At 51.5% G+C, this 23,613-nt stretch overlaps 1 protein-coding gene across 2 annotated transcripts in view; it reads left to right on the top strand.

The window, feature by feature from the left end:
- Window positions 1-23,613, top strand: part of PCBP3 (poly(rC) binding protein 3) — a 41,940-nt gene that overhangs the window by 7,958 nt on the left and 10,369 nt on the right. Inside the window, exons 2-9 of one of the 2 annotated variants that reach the window (XM_009320766.1) lie at window positions 11,269-11,340; window positions 11,637-11,660; window positions 12,659-12,691; window positions 13,425-13,541; window positions 13,941-14,072; window positions 14,388-14,516; window positions 17,269-17,343; window positions 20,688-20,729. In XM_009320766.1, coding sequence (XP_009319041.1) covers window positions 11,269-11,340; window positions 11,637-11,660; window positions 12,659-12,691; window positions 13,425-13,541; window positions 13,941-14,072; window positions 14,388-14,516; window positions 17,269-17,343; window positions 20,688-20,729 — 624 coding nt within the window. Of the gene's footprint in view, window positions 1-11,268; window positions 11,341-11,636; window positions 11,661-12,658; window positions 12,692-13,424; window positions 13,542-13,940; window positions 14,073-14,387; window positions 14,517-17,268; window positions 17,344-20,687; window positions 20,730-23,613 lie in introns of those variants that run through there. The other variant, XM_009320767.1, reaches the window with a different exon arrangement.

The raw sequence follows: 23,613 nt of genomic DNA, 5'->3' as shown, positions 1-23,613 counted from the left end.
CTCCCCCGCCGGCACGGCTGCCAGCTGGCTTTGTCACATGCCACCCCTGCATCCTCCTTCCTTCCGGTGCTTTTGGCTGGGGGCAGCATCAGGCAGGACACGGCCTTGTGGTGGCCACCAAGTGTGTACTCACCCCCCGCCTTCTCCAGCCCTGTGCATCCATTTGGATGCTTGAAAAAGGAAGGATGGGGTTAGTGCTGCATCCCAACCGATCCGCTCACTCCTGACTGAGTGATGCCAAGTTGCTTCTCTAGGGCAGTGAGAGACCCTAAGGATCTCCCTTCCCATGTCTCCCATCAGTCTCCCATTCCCAAAGAGCGTCTATGGCCAGGGTGAAAGTCATGGGTTTAGGCTTGTGGAGAAATGGCACAGGCAGAGCACTGGATCCAGCCCTGAGCCCAGAGGATCTAGGCTTTATGGAGCCAGGCCGGTCGTGGCTCGCCCGTCAGTCTCGCTTGGACCCCATTCATTTTCCTAAATGTGGAGGGGACCAGCAGAATTATGCTGTACCCAGTCTGTCCCTTATGTCCCCAGCCTGGGGGGCAGGAATGGGAAGACCTGCCTGTTCCCCCATCCGTGGATCAGGAGGGGCTAGGACCTACCCCAGGTGCTTTGAGAAATTCAGTGACATTCACGAGAGTAGCCCCCAACCCCACCGTCTTTCATCCTGCACAGCCTGGCATTGGGCTGCCATCTACTTTTTAAAAAAAAAATAAATCAGCAGCTAAATCAGTTGGTTTTTGTAGAGATTGAGCATGGTCAAAATAACATGTTCCTTGCCCGTCTTGACCTGGCACCTCCTGTTTGCCCCCGTGTGCTCCAGGTTGGTCCATCTGTCTGTCCACCAGTGCCTGGACAGAGCCCTCCAGGGCAGCCCATGCACTGCAAGACTCGTCCCTGTTTCCAGGGATTAGAGAGATAGAAATGGAGATGGGATGAGATGAGGCAGTAGATTGCTTCGCTCTCGGGATGAAGGGATTTGTGGACTGCCCCCAGATCAGTAGATTGAAAATGGAGGGAAATTATTGGGATGATGCTGCCTGCAGGATTAAAGCCAGGGCAGCCAGCAGGCTCTGGAGGAGGGGAATGAGGGGGGTTGTGGATGGGGGAGCCACAGGATGCCTGCTGCTCCAAGCTGTGGGGAGATGCTCCTGGTTGCATCCTCATCTGTTTTGGAGGACGCACTGGAAGCGGATGCCTCCCGGCCCCAGCTCTCCAGGATGCCTTAAAGGGCATGCAGCATGATGGACCAAGGTGGAGAGAGGGATAAGGGGCCAGGAGGCCACATCCCTGGTGGTTGGATCAAGAAAAATAGTCGGGGGGGGGGGGGGGGGTTGGTTCCTGCTCTGCAGGTGTTGCAGCCATGCAAGCATCCATGCAGCAGTGGTGTAGAAACAGGACAGGCAAAAGTCTTGTGCTGGTTAGGTCCATTCAGCCCTTTTAGGTGAGGACTGAGTTACCTCCTCTAGGTTACGGTTAGGGCTGTGCAGTCTCTGGCACGGCAGCGGGATAAACGTGCCCATTGCTTTCTGCTTTCCCAAGGCCCTGGAGATGCTCTCCTCTCAGCTGCACCCCCAGTTAAAAGGATGCCAGGAGTGTGCCTTGGAGCTCTTTGCAGAGCTGTGCCCTCTCATTTCCAGGCTGCTGGAGGACAAACCACACAGCTCCCTGTGGTCTCTCTTCCTTTATGAGCAGCCGGCATGGACCTATGGCCATAAGCATCCTTTTTTGGGTGTCCTTTGGCCTTCCCCTGGCAAATGGCATGTAAAAACTGGCACATAGGGGACTGCTGATTGTCTTACCCCTCGATCTCTGGAGGGGTGCGTTTCCAACGCTGGCTATGCTGGCATCCTTTGGGCAAGATGTGGGTCCTTCAGAGCTGGTCCATGGCCCCAGAAGAGCATCCCTGGGGCATCTGTCGAGGCATGTCCCAGTGCGAGGTGGTGTCTCCTGGCTCCCATTCCTTAGCCTCTGGCAAGAGGTAAAAAGGCTAAATTGGCTGCATCTCTGAAGCATGACCGATCCTGGGCTTAGTTCAGTGTCAAGGTTATAAGTGCAGCGTACCAACAGAGATGAGCTTTATTTGAGCTTTATTTGCAAATACGCAAATGTTTGTAAGATTTAAACAACGATGACTGGCAGAATGACATTGTCACCAACAGCATGTGGCTGTGGGGAAGCTCTTTTCCAGTACCTGACCTGGATCTTCTTTGCTGCAGTTTAAGCCCCTCACTCAAGACTGTTGCCCTGTCTCCCTCCACCCCGCTGTCCTGCAGAGCCTTGGTTCCTCCAGACCTTCCCCATGGGCCATGTTTGCTGGCCCCAGGGATCTGGGGTTGCTCTCTGCTGGCTGGATCTCCCGTGAAGACCCACCTCATCATTCTTGGTTTCCTTCTGCAGATCCTGAGCTTGCAAGTTGAGTTATTGCTCCCAGCCCTTTTCAGGTGGATGGGGAGCTCTTTCTCTGTTTCTGTGCACTTAATTGCGCACAGCCAAGCTCAGTGCTTTGCCTTGCTGAACTGTGTCTTATTCCCTCCCCCTTGCCAAGCTCGCTTTGGCTTCTTGCCCTGCTCTCCAGTATATTGGCTTCCCCGACTTGGGTAGTCACCTGGCAGTTTAACAGGAGAGCCACTGATAAATGTTTTGGCAGGGTTTAGAGAATTTTCCAGCCGTCTTCAAATGGTTTCTTCTGCCCCAGGCTTCCCCGGCTCTTTCAGGACAATGCCACATAGGACAGTATGAACAGCATTGTTACTGCCACCCTGGTACTACCAGTTAGGGCATATCCCCCCTCTATGAAGACTCATCTCAGGGGGTGTTTATTGCTGGTGCTTGCAGAAATGCTGGATGAGCTGCCCTGGCTCCCTTCATATCACACGAGTTTCTCCATTCTCCAGCGGCTTGGTCCAGCCGCCCTCTGCGGCACTGCTAGTGGTGTTACCTGTGTCCCACCACACGTTCAGGGGTGCAGATGTGGAGCGTGGCACTGAAGTAGTTATCTTCCTGGCCTCCGCAGTGTAAGGCGGTGCTGTTTCATCTAATTTGGGAAAGCTTTGGGATTTTTTTCTCTCTTGGTTGCTGCTGCAGAATTCGCCCCACTCTGCAGTGCTGAGCCCCGTGGCAGGGTCCAGGCTGGGGGTGCAATGCAGTGCTGCTGGCTCTGCCTTCCTGAGACAACCAGGGCACCTGCACTGAGCGGAGACTGAGCCAACACTTGGTCCTCAGTGGTCCATCAGCAGCTCCTCTGGGGCCTTCGCTCCAGCCTCTCCAAAAAGTTGGCTTGGGCATGGAAGAACAGGGAGTATTTCAGGACAAGCTGTAATGGATCATTTTTATCTGTTCTTTAATCTGCTGGCAGACCAAAAAGCTGTGATGGAGGAGACTGAGTGACCTTCCTTATCCCAGGAAACGTTATTTTCTCAGCGCACAGGGTCTTGAGTCCACCCGGCACTTGCTAAAGGCTCACAGACATCTGAGGATGCTCTTGGTCACTGAGTTTTAATGGACCCAACTGAGTAGTGCAAAGACCATTGGCTCTCATCACCTAATGGGTCAAAATCTCCAATCTACTTAAGCAGTTTGACATTCACTGAAAATACTATTTTTACTGGCAAATTGTTCCAAAAGTAACTAACAGAGTGACTTGGAAGTGGCTGAATTAAAGTGCATTGTTCCCACCCATCCACTCACCCCAGCCTTCCAAAAGCAGCTTTAATTCACTACAAAATTAAACAAATTCAATGAAGACCCATTATTATTCCAAGCAGGGTTATTTCAGTTTGTCAAGACGGTGGTTTAACAGGTTCAAGTCACTGATTTTGCTCAGGGTCCCACAATCAATGAGCCCTGAAACCAGCCCAGACAGGATTTTCTGGGTTGCACAAGGGCATCTAATAGCCCGCTCCTGCTAAATTGAATTTCCCTCACTGTGTGTCCAACCTCTGCTTGCAACACAGCAGCAGCTCGTGTGAATGAATGGAAATTCTGCATCCTATAGATCTCTGCAGATATATATCTCAGGTACAGCTACCTAAATTTTCCCTAAACTCGTAACTAACATAAGCCTCCAGGTTTTATGTCCTGCAGATGTATCAGGGCAAGAGGTAGGTGCTATCAACCTGCTGGCCTGTGACGTGGGATGAAGTTATTGGGTGCAAGACATCACTTCATCTTGGGGTGATTGGTAGGGAAAAGCTGCAGCTTCATTTGCTAGCCTTCAAGCAAAAGATTGTGATAATGGCACTGCCATTGCAACAAAACCAGTCGTTCTCCTTGGACCGGGCTTGCTGTAGAGATGGTGGAGACAAACACCATCTGACGTGCAGGGCCCAATTCTGATTTCACACGTGATTGCACATCCATGCACCAGCCGTGCCAGGGTTGCACTTCTGTGGGTGGCTGCTGCTGTTCTTGGTTAACTGTGGAGGTGCAGTAGGCTGTGATAAACCACATGGTGCTCAGCGGATGAGCAGGGACTCTTACTGGACATCCCTCCCTCGGTTTCCAGTGTCCACAGGCTGGAGTCAGGGGTTTGTTCTACTCTTCGTTATAGATACTTGCCAGCTTTCCTTGCCTTCTGGGAAGTCTGTACTGGAGGAAGAAGAAGCTGCGTTTCTATTCCTCTTGGTGTATCCATCAGGTCAGAAATTGCTCTGAAATGTGTGCAACCCCATTGAAAACCTACAAATGTAAGGTGGATTCAGCAGAGGTAAATGAGGCTGGTACAGTCGACACCCAAAGCAGGATGCACAGCCTGATATCGGCTTGTGGGTGCACCAGATGAAGTAGAAACCCAGGAAAGCAGCAGGGAATTTCCTGGAGGGGAGAGCAGGCTTAGCACAGCTTTGGGCTGGTCTGAGAGCAGAGGTATGCATTTGGTTGGGATGTGGCTGAGCCTACCGCAGTGTGACAGGGCTGGAGCTATGGGTCGTCATACCAGTTGCTCCTGAACTCTAGCTAATGCCAATATCTAGAGCCAATATCTCTCCCTGGAGGGCCACCCAGTGTGGAAAACCAACCCTGCTCTCTAGAGGGCAAAGGATCTGGGGAGAAAGCCATGCTGACATGAAGAGTGATAGGAAATGATTGTTTAGAAATAGAGAAGAGCTCCCAAGAGTTGCAGCCAGCAAAGGGGTTGGTGGGAGAAGTAGCAGTTAGACCACCTGAAGCACGGAGGTAGCAAACAAGGCAGCAGGAGAGGTTGCTCTGATGGCCCTGGGACTGAATTTGTGGGCAGAGGAGCCAGCAGAGCAGAAAGGGAACAGAGGGAGCAGAGCGTCCAGAGGAAGGCACATTTGCATCCCTGCAATAGTAATTGGGGTAATTGCTGTAGAGGTGAGTGAGACTGGAAGAGCCCCGTGATGCACACGAGCAAGGAGGAGAAGGCGGGTTATAATTGCTCGTCAGCAGCCAACGAGTGACATCCTGGGCCATGAGCAGAGACATCTCACCCAGAGGAGAGCAGGGAAATTGAGCAGCTGACTGAGGACAAAGCCTCCAGAGATGCCTGCTGTGAGGGCAAGAGCAGGGACATTTTTCTCCCATGATGCTTGGAAAGATCAAGGGCAAGTGAGAAGCAGGGATATATACTGCTGGCTGATGTACCAAGGTAGCATGGGGCATATTTTTTTTTTTTTTTGGCTAGAGATATCTAAAATATTTCCACTGAAGCTGGAGAGTAAGCAGAGGAAACGTCAACCAAAACGACTACAGTCCGTGGAAAATGGCAGCAGCTGGAAATGCAGCTTTATTGCAAAATGACATTTGGTGTCACTCATGTAGATGGTGCTACTGTCCTCTCACAGCTTCATCTTCTGGCAGCCAAAGCCTGCCGGTGGCTGATGTGGCTCCATTTGGAGCATGGGTTTAAGGGAATGCTTGACTTTGGTTTTCTGCCATAGCATTTTTTCTCCTTCCACCCCCATCCTGACCTGGCCAGACTGGGTTGTTGTCATAATCCTGAGCAGGCTGCATCACGGTGCTTCCCAGCTGCTAAAATGCAATACTGAAAATCACCGGATTAGATCTTAATGGCAGGATCAAGCCGCCGGGAGATGAGTGGGGAGAAAGCTCCTGCTTACGCAGTTGGACAGGCAGTGCTCCTCGGGAAAGCAAGCTAGAAAGCGTAAAATGTCGGAGAAGCAGCTTCTTTCCTGTCTTCCCCTGCTTTTCTTTATATTTAGCACATCTTTCATTTTCCAAGGGTCAGAAAATGCTGGCCTGAATTTTGTGAAGGGGGTATTGAGAGGTCAGAGGTGTTTAAACATTTCCTCCCTTACAGTGGAAAATGTTGTCTTGAGTGATGGACTTTCTGGCCAAGATATTAATCCCCAACATGAAAGTCTGCCAACCACATTAGAAATCTGCGCCATGCCATAGCATACTGCGGTGTGCTGAAGGACACTGAAGCTTTGTGGTTGTCTTTAACACTTGGCTTTCTGCTGGTGGAGCTCCTGAAGCACCAAAGAGCCCGGGAGGCACATTGGATGTTTTTCAGGGTGGCATTGCCATTGAGCAACTGCCCAGATGCTCCAGGGTATGGTCTCAGGGGTGGTACTCTGGGCAGTGGCAGAGCATCCCCGTACAGACAGGTGCCCCGGCCACCCTGCGCTTTACCTGTGTGGGTTGGCAAGGGCTCTTGGTCAACAGGGCTCCAACGTGTTGGAGTTTATCAGCCTGCCATAACCAAACCTGTCAAGAATGTGTGATTTTCTGGAGGCCGTGTGGTGAGCAAGGCGGATGATGGAGACTTTCTTCACTGAGTTTGCTTGGCAGTGCCTGTGAACTTTCCATCCAAACTTTTCAGGGAGGGAGTGGGTTATGCCTGTGGGATGTTTTTGCACCGAGTTGTCCCCTCTGTTTTCAGACAGTTGAACAAAGCATTGCTGTCCCCCAAAACAAATACCTAGATAAAGCAATGAAATTTGATCTCCCTAACGCTGCTGAGAATATTCCATGAGAAGGTCTACCAAATAAAGTCTACCTTGGGTGTCTGTCTTCTGGCAGGACCATCTGTCCCAGAGACACTAAGGTGGCTTTAGTGTAGATAAGAGAGACCCTCGCTTTGGAGTTGGGGTCTGCAATGCTAGTGCCAAGACAAGAAGAACAGTTTTGTGATGGAGCTCATTTATGAGAGCCTCAACCACCTTCTCCAAAACTCAGGCTGCTGTTGCTGCACCCTGGGGCAGTGGGGGCTGTCTCGGGGGAGCTGTGCCCCAGTACTGGCAGCAGATGCCTTGGCTCTCCGCTGGGCATTTGCAGAGGAGGTGTAGGCAGCGTTTGCTGGAGCTGCGCTGCAGAACTCGCTCGCGTGTGGCTAACGTGCCTGGGGAGCCCAAGTGGATGCATGGGAGATGGAAGAGGAGGAGGAGGAGGGCTGGCATCGGCAAGCGTGGAGCCAGCAATGTCTCCTGGCCCCTGCAGGGACACTGGCTCTGCCCGAGCTCAGCCGAGCCTCCTGCTATTGCCTGTAGGGAGGGGGCTGCAGGCATCCCAGCATCCGCTTTTCCAGCTCCCGTTTGGAAACCAGGCTGGAGAACAGCCCAGAGCTCGTCTCCCTCGCCCTATTCTGCTTCACGTGCCATCTCCTGTCTGGGAGATGATCATGCTATTAAATTAATTTCATACATGGTGTTCAGAATTCCCCTAATTAGAAGGTTTTGCTCGAATTTTAGGAGAGTGTCAGTATTTGTGAGGTATCAGCAAGCATAAAGGCAAGAACACCAGCTTAGGCAATCACTCCAAACTGGAAAGGAGAAAAATAGGAGTGTGTATGTTTGCACGTGGGGAACAGGAGTCTTTCTGCTATTCTAGGTTTCCATTTTCCTTCCTCTTCTCCTTCTTCTCCTTGGTCACTGGTGCCTAAGCTGCTTTTTCAGACACAGGGAATTCCTGATAGATTAAGGTAATTTCCCGGAATTTAATATATTTAATCTCAAAACCAAGGGAGAGGGAATAACCGAATTGCTCTGAGTACTGACGATGCCTCCACTGAGTACTCTCCCAAAAGGCAGCTGCATTTAAAAGGTCTATTTACTCTGCAGTGGGATCATCCTTTGGAAAGACGTTACCCAGCTGTTTTGGGGCAGATCAGCACCGGGCACCGTGCTCCCCTCGCTGAGGTGCAAAGACGTTTGGCTGCTCCCCGTGATGGCTGTGCGTGGGAGGATGCTGCTCCGGTCCTCTGCCTGCGGTTGCCCAGGCACGATGCTCGGCAGAGCCTTGCTTGGCTCACTCTGCAGCTTCCATTTCGGGGCCAAACTTGACACCTCTGTCTCCTAATGCTGCATCTTTGACCTCTGCGGGGCTGCACCTGCTTTGCACTGGGTCAGAGTTGGGCTCTGGATCTACTCTATCCGTTGGACTGGATGTAATTGTGTCCTCAGGGCTTTCAAGTAGGTGGACAAAGAAGCCATTTCAAAGCTGCTGTGAACTAGGCAGAATACGACGGTGAAGAGGAAGGGTCCAAGATGGGTCTCTCTCCAGGCAGGGAATGCTCCAAAATGCTCAAAATGGTGTTTGGAGGATGATTTTTCCCAGCCCTTTGTCCGTGAAGAATGAGGGCTGTGAGGGGAGGCACGCGCCCAGGGTAAATGCCTCGGCTCTATTGTTCCCATCATTTCCATTGAGTTTATGAACCCCTATATAAAAGACTTACCTTTTACTAGTATGATTAAGAAAAGGCCAATGTAGCTTTCCCGCTCACTGGAGCATGAAGCGTGTTTAATTTAATAATGCTGATAAATCTTAAAGCCAAGAGCATTTGGCTAACACATGACCCACTTTTTCAATCAATTGGAAACATTTACATAACGGCCTGATGCAGGGTTCCTCCTGTGAGGGATGTGGAGCAGGGGATGGCAGACACCCCTGCGGTAAGCACCGCCACTGTAGGACATTTGGTGAAAGCAAAACAGCGAATTTTGCCAGTCCTTAGTGGGCAAGTTGCAACCCACCTCACTGGGACTGTCAGCTCTCCCACTACCACAAGGATGTGCCCAGGTTTAGAGCACCTCAGCCCCCCAGCTGGGCTTTTGGGGTCCATCACCCTGGTGGCAAAGCCCAGACTGCTCCAGGGTCCCACCCTCACCTGCCAGCTCCCAGCCATGGGGCTGGCACCCTGGGCTGTAGCTGCCTGGGCCACCGCAGTTGGGCAGCTTACAAAAGAAAGCTCTGGGAGTGGTGTGCGGGGCAGGATGGCTTTGCGAGTACTGCCTCTGCAAGTCACGAAAGCCACTGCCTGAGGATATGCCTTGACCATCAGCTGTGAACAGCCTCTACCTTCCTCTGGCTCTGCTGTCAGAGGATGTTCATCAGCTGGGAAGGGGAGCTGCGCCTTTGTATTGGCATGCACCAGCCTCGTGGGTGGCTGCAGTGGTGTCATGGCTTTGTTTCTTTCCCTGCAGCAGGGCTAGATTGCTCCTGGGACAGGACATCCTTGGGGATGGCTGTCGTCCTGTGCAACGGGGGCACCTCTTCCATGCAGGCACTTTATCTCCTGGCACATCAGGAGCACCAGCAATGCTGACCTCCACAAATCAGCATGTTCATCCTTTTCAGCATTGCTTCCCATGCACAGAAATCAGCACGGGGTTAACCAACACAAACAGTTGTTTATTTTTCTTTATTGTTTGCCTGCAGTGGGCTCAGTCTTGAAAGAGAATGTTCCTGATCTTGTATGTTGTGCTATTGTGTGTCAGCCTGTTCCCATTACTCTGGTCCCCAACGTCATCACCTTCTTCCTTTGAAATATTCTCCTCCTCCACACCCTTAACAGTGCCTTTTGGCTCGACATCTTCAACACATTTCATTTCTTATCCTTCTTGTGAGGATTTTACTTTTTTTCATCTGTAACGTCCAGCGGCCTCAAGATCAGCATTTGCAAGTAGGTTACAAGCAACCTCATTCCCAGTGAGCCAGTCTCCTGTTAGCTCAGTGGAAACGCCATCTCCCTGCTAACCACGTAGGTTTTATCCATTTTGGGTTTCATAAGAACCTCATGGAAGAGCAAGTTTTACATCAAACCCATCTCCCAGACATGATTTGTGCATTGCTGCCTGTTTATTCATCCCGACTGCCTCTTTGCATTAAAGTAATACTTGAGAACTGGTTTACCTCCCATTTTTTGGTCACATAAGTCCCTATCTGAGGAAGGGAAAATGCCAGATACTCATGACCAGGATGAAAAATCTCCCATTTGATATATACTGAGGGATTCAATAACAAGGGGGAGAATTGCTGCAAATCTCTCGGCATTGCACATAGAAGGATGCTGGCACCTCCCTGTGAGACAGGACCGGTCTCCCCTTGCAGTAGGCTGCAGAGACATTTCACATGCCTGGTCCTCACACAGAGATGCTACTAAGGAGGTGTCAGGAAAAAAAAGGAAGGATTTGTTGCCATTCTGAGATTTTTCCCCCTGCCTTCAGAATATCAGTGACGTTTTTCCCTCTAGAGGGCAGAGGAGGAAAGAGAGAGAATGGGAAGGGAAAGGAACACGACAGCACTGGGAAAACTCGCAGAGGTTTTGTTAGATACACGCAAAGCATGAATAGCTGGAAATGGCGTGGTCCTGAGACACAGTGCCCAGCTAGGGTGCTCACAGGTTGGGGTGAAAATGCAGAAGTGTAGTAATCGGGACACCAGCTCCATCCTTCCTGCTCCATGCTCCTGGGATCAGATAGATATTTCCTGGTTACTGAAAAACTGGCTTTTGATTTTCTGAGTGCCATATTCACACTTGAAATGGTGAATTTTGGTTTGCTAGGTAGGTGCCCTGGGTCTTTTAAAATCCCAGTTCAGCCATCGGTCTTTGGCCAGGCTGCTCCGCCGACTCCCTGCTCCTGTGTCCACGTGCTTAGCTGGACACAGCTGCTTTTCAGCTCGTGCAGGTGTGAGCTAGCAGTCTGGCTGTGCCACCTCGGACACTTGAGTCTTTGCTCCCACAATGGCTTTTGCATGAAGCCAGTGGCAAAGCCATGGCAGAGCTGCGGGCTGTTCCCAGGCTTGCGTCCTCATGGTCCCTGTGGTGAGTGGGCAGCCCCATCTGCATCCATGAAGGTGCTCGGCCCGTGACATCTCCCTGCAGCTCCTTTCTGTGGCCTTCCCATGCCCTGCTGCTCTGCAGGGTCCATCCCACGTTGAGGAACCTGCCTGTTTTGAGAGAAAACCTTTCCCCCTCTCTGTCCCCAGGTGATACAGCTGTGGTGCTGTCTCCTTCTGTGCTGAGGCTGCCCTCCCAGCTAACACACGTCTCCCGTGCCCCGGTAGGAAATGGAGTCAAAGGTCTCCGAAGGTGGCCTGAACGTCACCCTCACCATCCGGCTGCTGATGCATGGCAAGGTAAGGGGCTCCCGGCGGGGGGTTTTCCTCGCAGCTCCCTCTCCCACCTCTGCTCCAGCTATGCCCGGGTCCGACCAGCCTCTGCAGCCCAGGGCTGCCGGGAGCAGGTTTTCTCCTGCTGATGGGGGAGGGTGGTGTGGTGGCATGGTGCTCCTGGCCCCTCTCATGCCTGCCACCCGCCCTGTCCTTCTGCTGGGGACAGTGTGCACCAGGTCTTTGCTTCATTTTGGGGTTGGGCTGGATTGTCTTCATGTCTTCTGATGTCTTTTCCTTTGTGTTTGGCTTTTCTTTGGCAGGAAGTCGGAAGCATCATTGGAAAGGTAATGACATCTTTTAAGTGTGTGCTTAATGCTATTGCCTGCCCCATTTGCTGCTTGTGGTGTGGTAGATACCAGTCACCTCCTTCCTGTAATGTCCCTTAAATGTTCAGTGTGCATGAGCATGTCACTGAGTTTGTGAGACAGAAATGATGGGAGACCCACAGAGAGGTCAAAGACCATTCCCCTAAAAAAAAAACCCAACCACCAAACTTATCTAGTGCTGTTTCCAGCTGCTTCACTGTGGTGGTGAATAGGTGTTTATGATCATGTTGTCCTGACACGTTAATTAAATAGATTCATTAAGAGAGATTAAGAAATTTCATGCCAGTCCATCTAAATTCTGCAGCACTTCCCTCTGAGGACACAGGATGCCATTTAGCTCATGCAGAAAAGCTGCATGAGATGCTCTGCTCCCTGGTGCTTGCCGTGGTGGTTTGGAAAGTCCTGGCTATACAGGATTAGTTTTTTGGTGTTTTTAAAAGGCAGGTTTGTGGTAGCGAAGATTTGCATCACGACCACCTTCTCCTATATGCTTGCACCTTATTTTTCCATCAGCCTGTCCAGCCCTGGAAAACTTCACAGTTGTACCTGCTTTATATCTGGATATAAAGATAGTAAATCTCTCTACAGGTACTAGATAACTGCCCTTCAAAGACATTCTGAAATGCCAGCTTTTCTCAACATATGATATGTTTCTGAGCTTTTTCCTTGCAGTTTTCCTCCTAATGGGGAACGTAGAAATGGAGGTGGAAGCTGCAGTTGTGTAGCTGGTTTGTCTATCGTGTCTTACAGACATGGGGAACAGGGCTACGACGGCTTACACCCTCAGCTCCTTAGCCTGCCCATCACGTGGGGATGGAGGGCCAGGCAGCACAGAGCTGCCCAAATATTTGGCTATGTATTGCCACATATTAGAGAGATGCATGTTTGGAAGGGCTGTTTTGAAGGTGGAAGTCTTGATTTTTTACAGTAGCCTGTGTTTCTGATTCTTATTTCAGAAAGGAGAGACTGTGAAGAAGATGCGTGAGGAGGTGAGCAACCCTGCTCTTTAAAATGATTTGAAGGAGGAGGAAAGAGGAGTGGGAAGGGCCATCGGGCTGTCCCGCCTGGCAGCATGCAGTATAATGGACAGAGCAGCACATTGCCCTGTGCGATACAGGCAGTAACTCCCAGGGTCAGGACATGCAAGCCGGCTGTGCCCAGAGCTCTTTGGTCCAGTTTTCTCACTTCGTACTCAAACAAACTCCTATCACATTTAATGGGAATTTTCCAGAGCCAAGAATTTGCTCTAATGAAACAGTGAAATTAAGTCACTTGTAAGACGCTTGAGTTTGCCCAAGGTCTTTGTGCCTGCAGCTACCAAGGAGTTATCAGATCAGTAAGCAACACTCCTCTTACAAGCAATGACCCCACGAGCTGGTCTTGCCTTGATCACATGGGTTTGCACTGCAGTAAAAGACCCAAGGTGGATGCTTGGAAACCCTTTCTGAGGGTTGGGGTAAGGCAGCACTGGAAGCACCACAGGGCGAAGGGGTGGGAGTTTTTAAGGTTAGATGGGATGCTGAGAGGCTGGCAGAGGTGATGACCAGGGACCAAGCGAGCGATGTACTTGCTGGTCACCTGGCGCTCTCTGAGCTTCTGCTGTTGGGTGCTGAACCTTCCCAGGCTGGGACAGCATCCAACCTGGAGGAAGGGCTGCACCTCCGGTGCATCCCCACCAGTTGCTTGGCTGTGGTTATTCCAGGGCTGCCCTTCTCTTTCCAGAGCGGGGCAAGGATCAACATCTCGGAGGGGAACTGCCCCGAGCGAATCGTGACCATCACTGGCCCCACTGATGCTATCTTCAAGGCTTTTGCCATGATTGCCTACAAATTTGAGGAGGTGAGCAACGTGATCCCTTTGCCCCAGGAGGGCAGAGTAAAATGGTCTGCATCCAGATCCTTGAGTGGCCCATCAGCCAAGCAGAGCTCCGGCGTGCCCACTGCTGGAGCCAGCAGAGCAGATGGGCCTGGGTACCTGGTTGGACTTTGTTAACTGGTACACAGCCTCAGCACAAAACCTTCCAGATACCTCTAACTAGGCAAGAACTGAGCTTCAGTCAAGTGTCCCAGAGGTCTCGCAGTTAATTAACTGCAGGGATGCGCAGTGATGCAGTTGCAGACCAGCCAGGGTCTGGGGGACATGACCCCTCTTTTCTGGCCCAGGGCATTTGGGTTGGCCTGGATGGCAGGCGTCTGGTTGGGTACCAAGGGCTGATGCATTGCATTCTTCCTTCCCAAGGACATAACCAACTCAATGAGCAACAGCACTGCTACCAGCAAACCTCCGGTGACACTGAGACTGGTGGTGCCGGCTAGTCAGTGCGGCTCGCTGATCGGCAAGGGAGGCTCCAAGATCAAGGAAATCAGGGAGGTAAGGCAGACCTGGTTTTGTTATCGCATGTAATCGCAGCTCCGACCAAGGGGGAGCAGGAGCTGCCTTGGAAAGGGGGATCCTTATGCTGCAAGCATCATGCATCACGTTGCTTCCCAGGACAGTCCTGCTGGTGTAGGAGCAGCATCCCGTGGACCTTGCCAGCATGCTCCTGCAGGTGCAGGCAGGGTGCTGCATCTGAGCTCACACGGGGCAGTGCAGCTCTTGGGAGGCGCGTGGCGTCGGAGCTGGAGCTGGCTTCAAGGAAAGGCATTCAGCTGTGGGATTTCTCCTCCTCTCTCTTTCTGTCTCCAGTCAACAGGTGCTCAGGTTCAAGTGGCGGGGGACATGCTGCCCAACTCCACGGAGCGGGCGGTGACAATCTCGGGGACACCCGACGCAATTATCCAATGTGTCAAACAGATCTGTGTGGTGATGCTGGAGGTACAGTCTGTAACAAAGGGGGTAAAGTACATAGGAAAAAAACCCAGCTGGCACCACAACAGCGCTGGGAGCTGTGGAGCGTTTCTCTCATAGCCTTCACCACGCGTTGTCGGACCACTCATTTCTTGGTACCTCTGTTTGAAACCCACTCAGTGTGTTTTCCCTGCCATCGTTGTACGGTGTTTCTAGAGTCCCACACTGGAAACCTGCCTGGTCGGGTACCCCAAAGGAGATGGTTTGTGTTGTAGCACAGGGTGTCTTCAGGAGAGAGGAGTGCCAGAGGAGGCCAGGTGGGCTGGGATAGCCATAACCGGGTGTCCCAGCAGTGCCAGGGGTGCCATGGGAAGGGGACGGGGGCTGCAGCCTCTCCACCAAGCACCTGGTCTCCTCTGCATGGGGCTCATGGTGCCCCGTGAGGACCATGGCTGGGAGGAGTAGGCCAGTGCATCCTCTACGCTGGGGAAGCTGGGGCTGGGAGTGCAAACCCGTGCTCCTGTAAGGCACAGCGGGAAAGGTGGTGAGGAAGGCTGGTGGAGAGCAGGGCCCATAGGGTGCATGGATGTGTGTCCAGGGTGCCATTTTCTGGGAGAAATGCTAACGAGCAGAGCTTGAAGATCTCTGCCATGGAGAGATGCTGCTGTTCCAATGGCTTATTGCCAGGGATAACCACAGCCACATGCCCCACATCCGCACCTGCCACCTCAGATGGGAGAAGCTCCAGGAGGAAACTCCTCGGGACACGGCACGGTGGGACCCTCTGCTCCTGGTGCCTTCCAGAGGCAGACGGGCGCAGACCCACGTCAGGCACCACTGCCTTACTGCACAGCCCGCACACTGCTGCCCTTTCACGGCAGGGAGGAGCACGTTTGCCGCTGCAAGAGCTTCAGATGAGGATGCCAAGGCTTAGTGGAGGTGAAGCAAAACCAAACGTAAGCAACTTCAGTTTGGCAGCAGCACAGCTAAGGAGGAATTGCCATGAGCCACGTTACCCACCACTGCTGGTAGTGATGCTCAGGTGGGTACACTCTGCTGCCAGAGGAGTGCGATTATAGCTGCACAGTGACTCCAGGTTATGCTCTGGACTGCAGCAGAGGTGGGCCCCAGCTGATGCTTGCAGGTGTGTCGTAAAGTCTTTGGTGGCTGCTGTTCTCACCAACCAAAGCAAGGGTTGCTGCTCCTCTGTATGGCTCAGCAATGGTAAAGAGAAAAACCCATGAGTTTTCTTGGAGTCTGAACTCTGGGAAGTCCCCTGACTTTTACAGTTTGCAGAGATGCTTCTTATAACGTTTCAGTCTTAAATTATCTTACTGCAGAAATTCTCGCTCATCCCCTCCAAGATTTGTAACGCAATAAAAGAAAAAGCAGGTTTGTGATTATAGAGGCTGTGCTTTGATCATACAGCTTTCCTGCAGACCTGTGCTTAGCAGGAAGATTTGGATATGCCACTTGGCTACAAGTGGACATCTAGAAGAACGTACAGAAAAAATGAAGAATTTTCCATGAGATAGCATAATTTATATTGCTTATCTTTACATAGCAGTAACTGAGTCATTTCACTTCGGGTAGAACCAGAAGGCTTTTATCTGAAATCTCTCCTGATCCCTAGAAACCTCCAAAATCTCTTCTATGGCCTGTTAGTTATGTTCAGGAGAAAACCAACAGAGATAACTTGGGTGAGAAGATCCCATGCACGGTGCAGTGGGATGCATCACTACAGCTTGATGTGCATCACTACAGCTTCTGCTCAGACCTACCCAGGTACGACTCAGGCCACAGCAGGGAGGAGTGAGATGTCCTGGCCAGCTGGAGTGGGGCTGCCCTGGGTCACGCTGCTGCAGGAGGAGGGCTGGGAGTGCATGTGGATCGGTGCCTCTGCTGCTGGCATCTGTATGGCTGCTCACACAGACTGCTACCACCATGCAGCTCTAGGAGACACTGGTGTTGCCATCTGAGAGGGGTTTCCAGCCTCTGGCTCCTCCAGAGCTCAGCACCCTGGCCAAAGTGATCACTGCCATTTGTCCCACCAGGGCATGGGAGATCTTGACCACATCCACGTCCCAGCTTGGATGGCAGTAGACCAAACCAAGTCCTGAAGGTGACCCTGTTCTGGTGGTGAGGAAGATGAGAGGGGTCAAAGAGCTTGAGCATCATGCCGGGTCACTCAGACGGGCTGCTCACTCCTTCTGATACCCGTGCTCACGATGCCATGCCACAGCTCCTGGTGCTCAGCGGGGCTGGTATGACTCCGGGGTGGGCTGTTGACGTGCAAGAGCTCTCAGGCTGCAAAGCAAGCCACTGCATGAGGAGACTCCTGGCAGCCAGGGATGAAAAGCCTGGTCTGTGAGTGTACCTCCCCATCTTGCTGCACCTTGGGGGTGTCCTTGGGGTGTTTTGAGGAGGGCGCTGCGTTCCAGCTGCGTTCCAGTGTCGAGTCAGTCAGCTCGAGTCTAGACCAGGCAATGCAGTTTGCGGAGGGCAGAGCGAAGGTGAGGGAGGCAGCGGAGGTCTGGGAAGCAATTTAGGGTCCCATGCCTTGGCAGGGGTTCTCCTGTACCCCAGGTTGTCCTCGTTGTCCATCAAACACCGATTTCCCCTGTGTCCTCCTGTCCAGAAATGTGGTTTGCCTGGTGCGGGTGTTGCTGTCAGCGGCCCCGGGGGCCGTGCTCTGTCGGGTGCTTTCTAACACTTTTTGCCGCCGTTTCAGGAAAGCTGTTCTAATGTTCTCTCTCCCTCTCCTTGTCCCTTTTCCTAGTCCCCACCAAAAGGTGCCACCATTCCCTACCGCCCAAAGCCCGCCTCCACCCCTGTCATTTTTGCAGGTGGTCAGGTAAGAGCCGACCCGCTTGCAGCCTCCACTGCCAACCTCAGCCTTTTACTGCAGCACCAGCCGCTGCCCGTTAGTGCACTCAGGTTTCTTGCCTTCTGACTTGCATGGTGTCATCCCATCTGTTGCATCCCACAGCAGGTGGACTGAAAGCTCTTTGCAGAACTGCTGGCAGTTTGCAAGCCCAGGCAGATGGCTTAGCTCCTGTGATGGCTGCTGGAGGATAAGGAAAGGGCCAGCCCAGGGAAACAAGGTGTTAGCTCTGCCGGGCACTCATGCACCGAGAAAAGGCTGGAGATAGCACGCAGGTGTTCGTGTGGCCTGGGGAATCATAGAACCATTTAGGTTGGAAAAGACCCTTAAGATCATCGAGTCCAACCATTAACCTACCACTGCCAAGTCCACCACTAAACCATGTCCCTAAGCGCCACACCAAACCTGCTCTGTTTGACATGGGCTCACGTGCTCAAAATACTGATTTTTGCAGGTACTCACGCCTTGGCGAGTCCTGCTTCTAAATTGCTCCTGGCTCAAAATCCAGCTTGAGTTTGCTTTATTATACCCAAATTTAGTATTTGCCAGCAGTTACCTGTTTGAAGGAGAAAATGAGAAAAGCCTTGTTGAACAAGAGGCCATGACCATGCTCTCACAGTGGCTGCGAGTGTTTATTTTCTGGCATCTCTAGTCCAATTAAAAATAACTTTGCATAGTTGTAATTGATCCAAGATAGGAAGGGCTCATCCCAGCCACGCCAGGACCGTGCTTAGCCTCTGTTCAGGGCAGCCTGAACCTGAGCCTCCATTAAAGGGTCATCCCCATCACTGGTGCTCAGCTGGTTCAGGGTGCTGCTTCCCCCAAAAATGCCATAAGCTCTGCTGCAAAGCTGGGTCTCAGCTCTGCCCACAGGAGCGCCTGCATTGTATTGCCTTCAGTGACAATGCGCAGTGCTCAGTCTGCAGGCTTGCAGTCATGATGTGGTATGACCCTTCTAGCGACCCTTGGGAAGCAAGGACAGATTTTATCTTTGCAGGATAACCATCACACGCACGTGCCACAGGAGCTGGTGGTTGTTCTGCAAACAAAAATCAGCTCCCACAGCATGTGATTTATGAAACGAGCAGTTGAGCAGGTGGCTGCTTTTAAAGAGGGGACTTGAACCATTGCTTTTTCCACCTCATCTACTCACCTCACCTGGTGACCTGCCTGTAGATGCCACCATGCCATGGTGCACCAGTATCTAGCAGGAGAGGTACTTTCCCAGGAGCTTCAGGAGCCAGGTAGAGCCAGCACCACAAAGCTACAGCTAATGCCATCCAGAGCAGCTCCACATGAATTATTTTGTTTCTCCCCAACCATAATAAATAGTAGAAGGACAAACTATGGCTGGGAGCAAATCCCAAAGCACAGGCTATTTCAGGCAGCATGCTGAATTAGCATCATTGCCAGCATCAGAAGGAGTGTGTCATTTGGTCTGAGCAGCCGTCCTGGCAAAGAGCTTTGAGTCCAGCTGCTTGGTGAACTTATCTTCTCAAAAGGGAGAGTAAGATGGAGGTAGCATTTCTCCTGCTGGTGAACAGTTGGTGTCTTGCACAGAAGTGACATCATGTGAAGAAGCAACCATCTCTGAAATGAGAGCTCTTCCCTCCCGCCCCTGAGGGAGTGCTGGTGAGCCCCTTGGCTCTGCCCGAGGGGTGGCACGGGGTGGGTGGGCAGAGGACAGCAGGTGACAGCCAGTGGTGCTGTGAGATGCTTTGGGGTGGATTGAACCTGCAGGAACTCAGCAGGCTGAGGGACGCAGTGGCAGATGGCAACTGACAAAGGCATCAGCCCTGTTGTCTGTGTGCAACGTCAGCCTCTGCAGAAAGCCAGGGGTCACGCAGGTGGGTGCTGTCAGAGTTGAGTTGCATCTGTCCAAGACACCTTCCTGCCTTTAATTAGCTTTTTCTAATCAATTGTTCTAATCAAAAAACAATGACCAAATTAAACTGCCAGGAAAGGGTGAACTTTTTAGAGCAGCCTCTGCCACGTCCCCATGGGCACACCAGTCCCTGTCGCACTGGGATGCTGGCAGGCCCTGGGACTGCTGTTTCTGTGCGCAGGGCTTTGCTTCCTTCCTCCCTCCTCCAGGATTTTGGGGGTTTTCCTCACACAAAGCTGTTTGCCAAGGATGTGGCAAATTTGCAGGAGGTTCAGAGTGGTTTTTTTTCTTTTTCTTGGCTATCTTTACTCTCCCTTTTTAAAGTGTTATCCATCTCTCTTGTCATTTCTTTCAGAATCATCTGAATAATGTGTCAACCAGTGAGATACATTTTGCTAGCTGGTTAAGTCCGAAATATTGGGCGCTCTAGTGTCTGGCTCTTTACCCACAGCGGTGCTTATTTTCAGGTTATTTACAAAAGAGGAAGGATTGCTACAAATGATGGGAAAAACACTAAACAATTTGCCTAGCAGACATTTGCATGGATTTGTCAATTATTGCTGGTGAAAGGCATTGCAGTGCAGGTAGCCTGTCCCTGAGCCGTCTCCATGCTTGGTGAGACATCAGCACCAGCTGGCTTTCTGCACGACAATGCCCTTTCCCCCAGCACAGCACTGGAATATACTGGGTAGATGTAAAGCATATTGAGAGTTGTGCACCTGAAAATATGGAGAGGCTCACTGCACTGGCTTGCTGTCTAGGATCACGTTTAGGTGCGAAGGGCAGCGGTGATGTTACTGTGCATCCGCTACACAGATAATTCTAGTTTGATGAATATCTTTTGTGCAGCGAAGCCCAGTCTTCCCACTCCATGCAATTCTGGCACCTTTAAAGAGCTGTTTCCTTCCTTTTGGAAAAGCCAAACTGAGCCCAAGCCCTTCAAGTTAGGTAGCTCAGAGTGCTCCTGCTTTGATTGGAGGGGTGGGTCTCCCTCCCATGCCTAGGACTCGCTGCCCCAGCAAATTTAATGCAGCACAAGGGGGCTTTTCCCCTGGACTAGCCAGGGGGGTGAGCGGGGCAACTGCTCGCTGCATTGGAAGTGCTTCCCTCATCCCCTCCAGCCTCAAAATTAAGCCGGTTAAGTAAAAATTTAAGATCCCACACGCCGCTTTCACCAGTAGCGGAGCGAGGGGAGAGGCATGCCAGAGTCACAGCACTCAGCTCCCTGTACTTGGTTATTTGGGGGTAGCACGGGGTCCCGGGCAGAGCAGGGTGGGGGGCTGAGCTCCTTTTTAGCCCCTGCATTCACAACATTTACCTCACGTCAGGCAGAAAGGAGCAAAGCCCACGGACAGCAGTCCCTGTGGAGGCATGGGGCTTTGCCGTCATCTACTGCCAGCCCTAATAACATCCGTTTTTTCTTTTGCAGGCCTATACAATTCAGGGACAATACGCTATTCCACACCCGGATGTGAGTTTTACCCTAATTTTTCTTATACCCTTTTATGTCACCTGCATGCTACTGTTAATTCACATAATATTAATATTAGACAATAATATTAATAGCATATTTTCAAAGTAAGTGGCCATGTGTAGTATCTGTAATACCTTGAATAGCCTTTTAACCTGTTAGCACTAAATTTTATTAATCCTGAGGACTTGGCCTGATGCTAAATTGTTTGCATTGTTCAGTGCTATCCCTTTGTTCTGAGACAAACCATACTCTATGCATTTTGTGCCTCAAAATGATCAAAACACGCAAAGAAAGGGGAAAAAAATACTTTCTCCTGTATTTCCCCCCTTATCCTTAAAATACTGGTAAGCCCAGGGCTTATTTAGGTGCTGAGTGCCTTGGTGGGGTGAGGAGAAGCCAGACCTCCAGTGGTGCATGGTTTCTTGCTTGAAGCCTGGGCAGGGGGATGTGCCTTTTTGGGGGTCCTCCTCCGGGTGACTCAGAAGCAGGTGCTGAGGCTGGGCAAAACGCTACCCATGTCCCCTGGAGGGATGGAGAGGAGAGCCACCCGCCACACTGCTGGGTCTCACCTTGCCGATGGCTCTGCACCTCCCCGCGGGAGCTGGACCCCAGACCGAAGCGGTCACCCTGGGTTTGATGGCTGTCTCACTTGGTTCGGCTTTCTGTCACCCGGGGAGGGCATCACGGGTACTGTCCCCGCTTCGTCTCGTGCTTCTTGGTGTGGAGACAGGCGCTGCTCAGGCTTGCAGTGCGGATGGGTTTTGCTGATGCTCGGATCCCCCTGCTCGCACCAGGCTCCTGTGCCTGGGGTGGGTCAGGGAGTCACAGCACATTTGCAAGGGGACATGTAGGGAACATCTGCTGGCATGTCTGCACATAAAAGTACCAACAGAAATAATAGAAAATTAGTCTATTTTAAAGGATATCTCTATTAAAAGCAGCAGTGAAGCACTGCAATGCCAGCAGCTCCTTGTCGGCAGCAGACAGCTATTCGGCTTCTGGGGTCGTCACGGCTGACACATGCCGGGGAGCTCTTGGAAGAAGCTGGGATTTTCTAAATGTATTTCAGTGGGGATAAAACACCCAGCGAGTCCCATTGCGGAGGCCCCTTCTTGCTGGCATGCCTGTGAGTCAAGGCTCCGCAGTGGGGGCTGAGCACAATCTGCCGGTCTGGGGATGCGGCTTAATTGTAAGCAGCATGGTCTGGGTGGAAAGCCCTCTCCAGCCATCCCACACATGGGAAGAGTTTGACGTGGCTCAGTATTCCTCTTTCTGATGGGTGTGTTGGGTATTACATCATGGGATTACTTTTTGCATGATTGAGAATGGAGCAAGGTTGTTCGATACCTTGAATGCATGCTCCCTATGGGAACGATGAGGAGCTGTAGGCTGGATTTTGATCTTAGGAGCTGTGATTTCACACAATTTAGTGGGGGCCAGGCTTTGGCTTTCCATGCAACACCAGTATGCATGTACTTTGAATAGCCTGCTGTGATGGTTGCTCAGAAATGTTCATAATTGTGTGCGCTTCGCTTTGGCTCCCTAATTGGAATATAAATGAATACACCTGCATATTTAGAAAGCATAGATCAATATATTCTTTGTCCCAGTTTTTCTTTGCAAGCGATGTCAACAACTTAGAGTGTTTTCCTTGTTGTTATACTGCTCTGTTTGACAGGAATACATTTGCTGGCTGCGCTCTGCCCTACTCCCAGCAGATTTGCTGAGACCAGGAAAAAGTTGTTTGCGCAGGGACCACACGCTCTATCCTTACTCTTGTAGCTCTCTCGCAAGGATCAGTCATTTTAAACACTGCTTGGTGCAGAAACCAGTCTTGAACGTGATTTTAGCGCATTGCCCTCACTCTTGCAGGTGTCTGTGTTTAGTGGATGCCTTTTGCAGGCCCGTGGCTGCAGAGTGGTCAGAATTTTGAATGCCAAAGCTAAAATGCAAGCTCCTGCCTCGATTTTCTCCCCTGGGAAAAACCCCCAAATCAGTGTGAGTTTTGGCTCACGAAGGGCTTCAGCATTGCCTGGGTACTCATAAGCTGTTTGGGATGTAATATGCAGCTACCTGCCTTCACAAAATTTGCGGTGGGAGATGAAAGGACAGCCGTGGCAGCTGGGAGTCAGGGGCATTATTGAAATAAATGTCGAGCGCAGGAAAGCTCCCCAAGCAGGGCATCACTCCTGGGTATGCACCAGGCTGGCAGCTGATGAGATGTAATGAGGCGTTGCTGTGGGTGCCTGGTGATGCTCGGCATGGCTGTACGTTGGTCCCAGTGCTGCTGTACTGCCCTGTCCTTTCCCTCCCAGCAGTGCCTGTGGGGAAACACCCCTCTGGTCTGCAGGAGAAACCAGAGTTTGAAGAAATGGTCTCAGGTTTTTGCTTTCAGCTTTCAGGAAATGGGAGAGGAGGTGTTTCATGCACTGCAAGCGTTCACGTAGCAACTTTCACTTTAATGCATAGGTGTAGCCATCCTCTCCTTTTGCAGGCTTTTTTCATTGCTGTTATTACGGGTCTTTGCTAAATACCACTATCCAAACTATATCTTAAAAATATGCTAGATCAGTATTAGAAGGGATTTTGGTGTTTCCCCCATCGGACAAAGCAGGACCCCTGCCCCAGGGCATGGTTGGAGCTCGAGGGGCTCTGCCTCCATGGTGCTCCTTGGCAGTGCTGGCAAAGAGGCAGGAGGTTTCATCTGGAGTCCTGCCAGTGGGACCGGTTGTAACGAGGAATTCTGCAAACAGGGTGTGCCTGGGTTTAATTTGGTAGAAAACAGGAAAATTCTTAAATTAAAAAGCGGCGGGTGCTGATGTCCCTGCTACCTCCAGGAGCGGTGGACGTGCCTGGTCCTATCCAGAGCTGACTGTGTTTC

This window comes from Pygoscelis adeliae, unplaced genomic scaffold (assembly GCF_000699105.1).
Source record: "Pygoscelis adeliae isolate BGI_AS28 unplaced genomic scaffold, ASM69910v1 Scaffold63, whole genome shotgun sequence".
Classification (NCBI taxonomy): Eukaryota; Metazoa; Chordata; class Aves; order Sphenisciformes; family Spheniscidae; genus Pygoscelis; species Pygoscelis adeliae.
Note: the sequence above shows the minus strand (reverse complement) of the source record. Positions and strands in the feature narration are given on the sequence as shown.